At 34.9% G+C, this 7,426-nt stretch overlaps 2 protein-coding genes across 2 annotated transcripts; both read left to right on the top strand.

Annotated features, from left to right (window-relative positions):
• Positions 1-281: 281 nt before the first annotated feature.
• Positions 282-1,952, top strand: LOC113493325 (NADH-ubiquinone oxidoreductase 49 kDa subunit-like). Its single transcript, XM_026871257.1, has one exon. It carries the CDS (start codon positions 496-498, stop codon positions 1,870-1,872), a length of 1,377 nt encoding a protein of 458 aa, XP_026727058.1. The 5' UTR covers positions 282-495; the 3' UTR covers positions 1,873-1,952.
• Positions 1,953-2,568: 616 nt separating this feature from the next.
• Positions 2,569-6,605, top strand: LOC113493324 (sorting nexin-20). The gene is made up of 4 exons (XM_026871256.1): positions 2,569-2,936; positions 3,517-3,738; positions 4,174-4,367; positions 5,530-6,605. Exons 1-4 carry the CDS (start codon positions 2,712-2,714, stop codon positions 5,654-5,656), a joined length of 768 nt encoding a protein of 255 aa, XP_026727057.1. The 5' UTR covers positions 2,569-2,711; the 3' UTR covers positions 5,657-6,605.
• The last annotated feature ends 821 nt before the right edge of the window (positions 6,606-7,426 follow it).

Raw genomic sequence — 7,426 nt, 5'->3', positions numbered from 1 at the left:
TTACATTACGTGTGTATTCAAAAAAGTATATTAAATGACTGTCAGAATATTTTATATCAACTATAAAAAAGTGTATATCGAACCTCTTGGTGTTGTAGTTGCTAAAAACATATTTATTGCATTGAATTATACAATACGAGTATATTTTGCCATATTTATACGGACACATTGTATTATTAAAATAAATATATGTATCCAATAAAATAGCACTGTTTAAATAAATGCATATCTGTTTATTTAAATTCAACTTTTGCTACATTTCTTTTCCTCTACCAGAATTCCCTTTAATGTCCTAAGCATGCTGGAAACTGAACAGTAGACCTATACAACCTATGGGTCATCTGTTAATAATGAGTAGTGATACTGGCTGTAAAATCTATGATGGCTAGGGATTGTTAAAAAAGTTTAACATTTTAAGACAATTCTCATGCTTGTCAGTATTTGTCACTTCTCAAAATAATTATTATAAACACCTTGTCGAAACTAGAATCAAAAATGTTACACATTCATCGCAACTGTAACTTTATCAACAAGTCAGTGAAACAATTTCGGCAACTCAGCATACACGTACCTCTGTGCGGGCACAGATGGTACCCAGATAAAGAATATGTCAAACAATTCTTTGGTTCTGTTATGTATCCCACTCCAGAGACTGATAAATACTTCCGAATAATATATCATTCACAAGTGAGGCCCGTAGAGCGTAAACTTAAAAATATGTTTATCAATTTTGGTCCTCAGCACCCCGCTGCTCACGGCGTCCTTCGCCTAATATTAGAACTGGATGGCGAGACTGTGGTGAGAGCCGATCCTCATGTCGGCTTTTTACACAGAGCTACCGAGAAACTAATGGAACACAAACATTACAATCAAAGCTTACCATTTATGGATAGGCTAGATTACGTTTCCACTCTGGCGAATGAACAGTGCTTCTGTATTGCGGTTGAAAAACTTCTTAACATCGAAGTGCCACCGAGAGGCAAGGCAATTCGAATTTTGTGTGCTGAACTCAGTCGTGTTGCAAATCATATGTTAAACTTATCGGGCACAATACTTGATGCTGGAGGCATCACGCCATTCTTTTGGATGTGCGAGGAACGAGAAAAACTTTACGAAATGTTTGAGAGGCTTTGTGGTGCTAGGGTACACTGTTGCTATCTCCGCCCTGGTGGAGTGGCACAGGATATTCCAATTGGTTATCTCGACGACGTCTATGAATTGGTTAATAAGCTAGGAGATCGCCTTGACGAAACTGAAGATATCGCTACCACAAATCGTTTATTCTATGCCAGGACTGCAGGCCTTGGTATAGTTACTGCTCATGAGGCTATGAGCCTTGGATTTACCGGACCTATGATACGAGGTTCTGGTGTAAAGTGGGATATTAGAATTTGTCATCCCTATGATGGTTACGATTTGTATGATTTCGAGGGTGTCGTCGGTACTTTCGGGGACATGTATGACAGATACCTTCTTCGATTCGAAGAAACTCGTCAATCGATACGAATTATAAACCAAGTTCTTGACTCAATGCCGGAGGGAGAGTTCAAGACCGACGATTCAAAAGTTAGTATGCCTTCACGAAAGGAAATGAAAACATCAATGGAATCTTTAATTCATCATTTCAAGTTATGCTCGGAAGGGTACCCCGTGCCACCTGGGTTTACATATACGGCAACTGAAGCTCCAAAAGGAGAGTTGGGCATTTACATGGTAGCCGATGGCACGTCCAAGCCTTATCGAGTCCATCTACGGCCCTGTTCATTCACACATATATTGGGAGTATCCGTTTTGGGACCGCGTTTAATGTTGGCTGACATCACCATGCTGATTGCTTCCATAGACGTGGTCTTCGGTGATGTCGATCGTTGATTAGGTTTTTAATTACATTTGTTGGAATAATATATCTTTCGCGTTCACAAGTGATGTTGCTATGGCGTTTTTATGCTTAAAGAAAAATAAATGCATTTCAATTTTAATTGTTTATTCCATTTTTGATGTTATTCACGAAAGTTATGCACAGAAGCAAAATTTTTTTTATAGACTCCTGCAGTAAGCAATTTAATTTCTTGTGTCGTTGGGTGTTTTACAAACATACAAATCACATGCACGATGACACACAGAGTTAGAACAAGCATTCGCGGATCACACAAATGCTTGTCCTACGCGGGGATCGAACCCGCGACACAGTGGGTTTGGCTTGGTAAACTCATCCACTTGGCTATCCGTGCAGTCTATTTATGCTTCTTCGCTTAATCACAAAAATAACAAGGGATTTGCTTGTAAACTCACTCAGTGTGACTTCGTCACATATGGCTTGAGGTTTTTGTCGTCATTGATTCATGTGTCTGTTGGTAGCGTTGTATAATAAAATTAAAACGATGTAAATAAAAAAAAAAATAATTTTTCGCGTTCGTAATATCCGGTAACTTAATTCGTTAATTTCACAGTTAATTTCATAAATTGTTCATATCACATTAGTCTCTGGCACGAGATGAAACAATATTTATAATCTGTCCTTAGGTCGGAACGTCTGGCATATTGTTTACAAAAGATAAACGTCATTGTCATTGGGTCTGTCAGATCAAAATAATAGTGTTGTAAAGTCACTCGAACGAGTTGACTGGTGAATTTATTTCTTTGTCAAGTCAATTTATCGTCAATAACAAGCCATTGATTTTTATAAAAACCAATATACTTAATAAAATAACATGCTAAAATTTGAAATTGTGTCATCGAGGACTGTGGATGGCTTTGAAAAAGAGAAAAAGTTCGTAGCTTACATGTTACAAGCAAGACAAGATTCCACGGAATCCACTGTTTTCGATCCGGACCCAGCGAACGTTGAGCGACGATACACCCATTTTTTGGACCTATACAACGGCTTGAAGAAAGAATTCCCGGCCTTGATAAGCAATGTATCTTTTCCTAGAAAGGTAAACCTAGTGACAATTATTGTATTAATTAAGTAGCTGATCTCTTTGTTGTGTCTGTCTGTGAGTCATACAATGTTTACTCTTAAGTTTAATGGGTAGGCGTATTAGATGCTTACGTTGCTTACGTTACTTTTTATTGCTGTCTTAAGGATTTAATTAAGTAGTGGTAATCAGCTACTGTTGTTAAAGAAAATATTCTCAGGTAAATTACGCGTTTTTAATTACTTGGCTGTTTTCATCGTCACTACATACTAAAGTTATTATTGTGTGCTGATAACAAGAAAAAATATAGAAACTTTCATGATAGTTTTTATTAACTGACAAACTTTTACCTGGAAACTTAAAAATACAAATCTTGAATACAAGTATTCAGTTATTATTTTCGTTATATAATATTCATTACAAACTGTTTACAGGAACCTCATTTTTTAACTTGTCAATCCTATAATCTGACTTCTCAAGATCAAACTGTTATCATTTGTGTTCTTGCCCTTGCCCATCAATTTGTTTTTCTACTCTAAAGATTCTTATCTTTAAATGAAACATGTTTAGCTCTAAGCAATTGTTTATTTAATTTCAGATTGTTGTTGGTAATTTTGATCCGAATCTAATATCTACTCGGTGCGCAGCTTTTGAGTCACTGTTAGATGTGATTGCAAGTGAGTCACGCTTGAGGGACTCCCCGGCAGCTATCACATTCTTTCAAGATATTGAGCTAAATGAAGCTAAACGACTCATCAACGAGGGGAAGTTTGACCAAGCATTGTCTATTTTAGAGACAAGCTTTAAATTATTGAACAAGGTTTGTAACTTTCTTGTATACATTTGATAAAATTTTAGCAATAACATGAATATGACTCATCCTACAAGAGACAATCTTTGTCCATTGAATTTGATTTCTGTCATCTTTGACTAAGTAATATGTGCTTTCAATTTTGATAGATTAGTTCAGTCAATAGTAAGAATATACCAGTCAAAGTCAAATTCTTTATTTCAATTAGACCAGTATATGGCACTTTTGAACATCAAAACAATTTACACAGAAACAATATTAAAAACTAGTGTCAGTCTGTCGGTCAGTCTCCTATTGAGTTAATTTATTACTAATGACAGTGAAGTGAAAAACACAGAAGCTGTGTCAGCACAGGCCTCACAAATTTAGTCATTTCTTTTTAGCTAGTTTGGTTAAAAATTCAATCTAAGTGATTCATGCTAATGTCATATTTTCTCTTTACAGGTATACACAGACAGGTCTCGCGTGGTGCTAGGCGCTCTGTGTCGCATCGTGGCGTGTGCTGGGGCCAGCGGCGGCACCCTCGCCGGCCCAGTCGAGCGCTGGGCACAGCTCGCCCTCAAGCGATACGAAGCCGTCAGTGATTCAGATCTCCTCCTCATTTATGTGCCACTCCTACATACTTGCATTTCTATATGGTATGTATTTTCATATTTAAAATTTACCTATAGGAGAGTAAAATTTACCCATCATAGGGGCATTGCAGTCCTATGCATTAGGTTGCAAGGATCAATCCCAACACTTAAGTTCCAATGTGACATTTAAAGTCAAATTAACTTGAAATCACCACATTGGTAACCCATATTCAGCCAGTGTGGTGATCTCAAAATGTGAAGATGTCCAACTGACAAACATAGTCAGGGGACGCTATCAATTCCTGAAATCAGGCTAACTTAGTAAATAACTCCAACTTACATAATAAAGAAAGAATAGTGATGCCAAACTACATAGTCAGTTGTTGTCCTTCTGAAATGTTACATAAGAATACAAAATTGATTACCTGCTTTTGGCCTCTTTATGCAAATTAGGTGTGAAGTAAGACACAATATGAAGTAAACGAACATACTAACATTTCAATGAAGGTCAAATCCAAGCGAGTACTTGCACATGAATACCAAGGCCATTTATTACATGATCATCAAAAATATAAATGTATTAACATACTTATGAATTTATATTTTTATATAAAAATATAAATGTATTAACGTATTAAGGTACTTTATAAAGTAACTAACATAATACATATAATTATGTATGTAGGTCTTAGGTATATCCTGTATGCCTATTTACAATGTTGACGACGAATGACCTTAAGAATAAACAAAACAAAAAGCATGTGACTTTTATCAGATATTGATTTTTTAAACAAAGGCAAGATTAGGACTTAAGTTTACTTACGCCGAAGTAGCACGTATTTAGTGGCTAAGAGATTATCAGTGCGTTTACGTTGTATAATACCTGATTCACGCACTCGTGCGAGCCTTCGCATTATATATGAGTCGTATATAATATGATTGATATATGATTACAAAGGTTAAAAGGTCTTTGTGTTAAGAAGATAATGTATCCTTGCTTTTACACAACATTCGATTTAGTACCTAGCTCACTAAGATGATAGAACATAGCGTAAATAAAAAAGTGTTTCAACTTAAAACTATAACTCGCTTGATATATCTGAGTACTTATTTAGTAATATTCTAATCCTGTATAAAAAAGGAGAGAGAAAATAGAGTTTTATTTCGTTTACCGATATAAGTATTATTGCTGCTGCTTACTTATTTACTGTATTTATATTTCCAGGGAGGCGCTAGGCAGGGATAAGACAAAATTGGTTGAGGAACTCAATGGCCTGCGCAAAAGAGGAATGAAGGTGGATTCAGTACCCAGTCTCATGGATGCAGTGGACGGTTTGGCAAATACCATTTAAAAGATCAAAAATTACATAAAAGTTTACTCCGTGTATGAAAAAAATGATATTAATATGTAAACCAAATAAGATTGACCTTTAAAAATATGTTTTTTGAAGCTACTAAACGCACGATACATCAAAATCGTGTCGAAGTATGACGAACGTTTTAATGCTAGTCTGTAGTTCCCGACAAACGCAACAGATGGCGCTATTAAACATTCTCTTAGCATTGTATTCGAAGCGATCTGTGTTAATTGTGTATATTACTTATTCTCATGTATATTTGTAGATGTTTTTATTTTATTTTTGTTAACTAATGTATCAATTATAAATCTGTATTGGCTTGTATCTCATTAGGTCGTAAGGAAAGTTATTTGATATGTGATTTGTGTCGAAATGTTTATTATAGAAAAAAAATGAATTTAGGGAGAATAATCATGGAAATGAAACGTTTTTAACTTTTTAGGTATATGTAAAACATATTTTATTGTTAAGGAGAGAAGCAATTGGATTGTGCCTCGACAAAAATGGATTTTGCTTTCTATTATACGATTGACTACATCTTAAACTGATTGATGTACGATCCTCTGAGGCGTTTTATTGGTAGATATTTTTTATCGTCAATATTAGCATTTTAACGCCACTGACATGCTTTAACTAAATACATATGATTGTTCAATATTGTGAACTAATAACAGGTCAATTTAATAACAAAAGTGAGAGTAGATAAAAGCTAGGTATATCTAGATTCGTTCGTAACGAATCCAAAGCTTATTTTATAAATAAAATATGTTACAACGTTTACAGAATTTCAAAATCACTTGATTGAGTGTCATACAATATTGTCTAGTCATAGTCACAAAAATTATAACAGCGACAGCTATGAATTAGATTTAATAATTAAATAGGATCTGTAAATTTATGAAGATTTTAAAGTACAGTCAGTAACAGAATTGAATTAACACAATCTCATTTTTTTTTATTTAATTATCACCCTAATCTACCATTACAGGTTACTTAACCTAATGCGGTAGCTAAGACTAAACAAAGGTGTAAGTATTTATGTGAACTAGGGGTTTCAAAGATTCAATTATTATGCACATAGTTGCAGGTCTAAATTCCAGCAACTGTTTTAATATGTAATATTCTGATATGCATAGGCAATAAGTTAGCCTGTTACACATGCCCATCATTGCTCCTCCTGTCAAGTATAATCCTACAAGTATAAACAAAACGCTGTGAGTAAAGTTTTAACCCACAAGCTTATATCACCACATCAATTCATTGATTATAATTGTGTTAACCGAATTTTGTTGCTGACCGTACCATTTGCTTGACATTTATAATCGTCTCCTATAATACATGCATGGCCTGGCATTTTACCCCAATAATATAATAAAACTAGCTTCAATTTTAATGCAATTATTAATGCATAATATTTAATATAACTAGATATAGACATTTTAACTTTCGGGCCGGTGTAATATGTTTTATTAATCAGTATGTAATCATTGAGTAATATTTAACAGCTAGACGGTGTCTATGATATTGTTTGTAATACTGCTAGTGTTAAGATGACTGATATTTTATACATTTGTAGCCATTGTAGGAATAAATAAAACTATAGATATCGACTTATTTCTCAATCTGTCTTTCATTTTCGTTGCAAACATTCCAGTCACATACACAAAGACCCAGACTCATAACAAGCATTCGTGGATCACATGAATGTTTGCCCTACGCGGGAATCGACCACAGGTCACAACGCGCATGGTGGGTTTGGAGTGG

The sequence above is a fragment of the Trichoplusia ni genome, chromosome 4, assembly GCF_003590095.1.
Source record: "Trichoplusia ni isolate ovarian cell line Hi5 chromosome 4, tn1, whole genome shotgun sequence".
In the NCBI taxonomy this organism is placed as follows: Eukaryota; Metazoa; Arthropoda; class Insecta; order Lepidoptera; family Noctuidae; genus Trichoplusia; species Trichoplusia ni.
This window is presented reverse-complemented; position numbering and strand designations above follow the sequence as displayed.

Coding starts and splice junctions, on each gene's coding strand:
- LOC113493325 (XM_026871257.1), top strand. CDS start 496: ATGTTACACATTCATCGCAACTGTAACTTTATCAACAAGTCAGTGAAA.
- LOC113493324 (XM_026871256.1), top strand. CDS start 2,712: ATGCTAAAATTTGAAATTGTGTCATCGAGGACTGTGGATGGCTTTGAA. Junction 3,739..4,173: donor GCTTTAAATTATTGAACAAG/GTTTGTAACTTT, acceptor TTCTCTTTACAG/GTATACACAGACAGGTCTCG. Junction 4,368..5,529: donor CATACTTGCATTTCTATATG/GTATGTATTTTC, acceptor TTATATTTCCAG/GGAGGCGCTAGGCAGGGATA.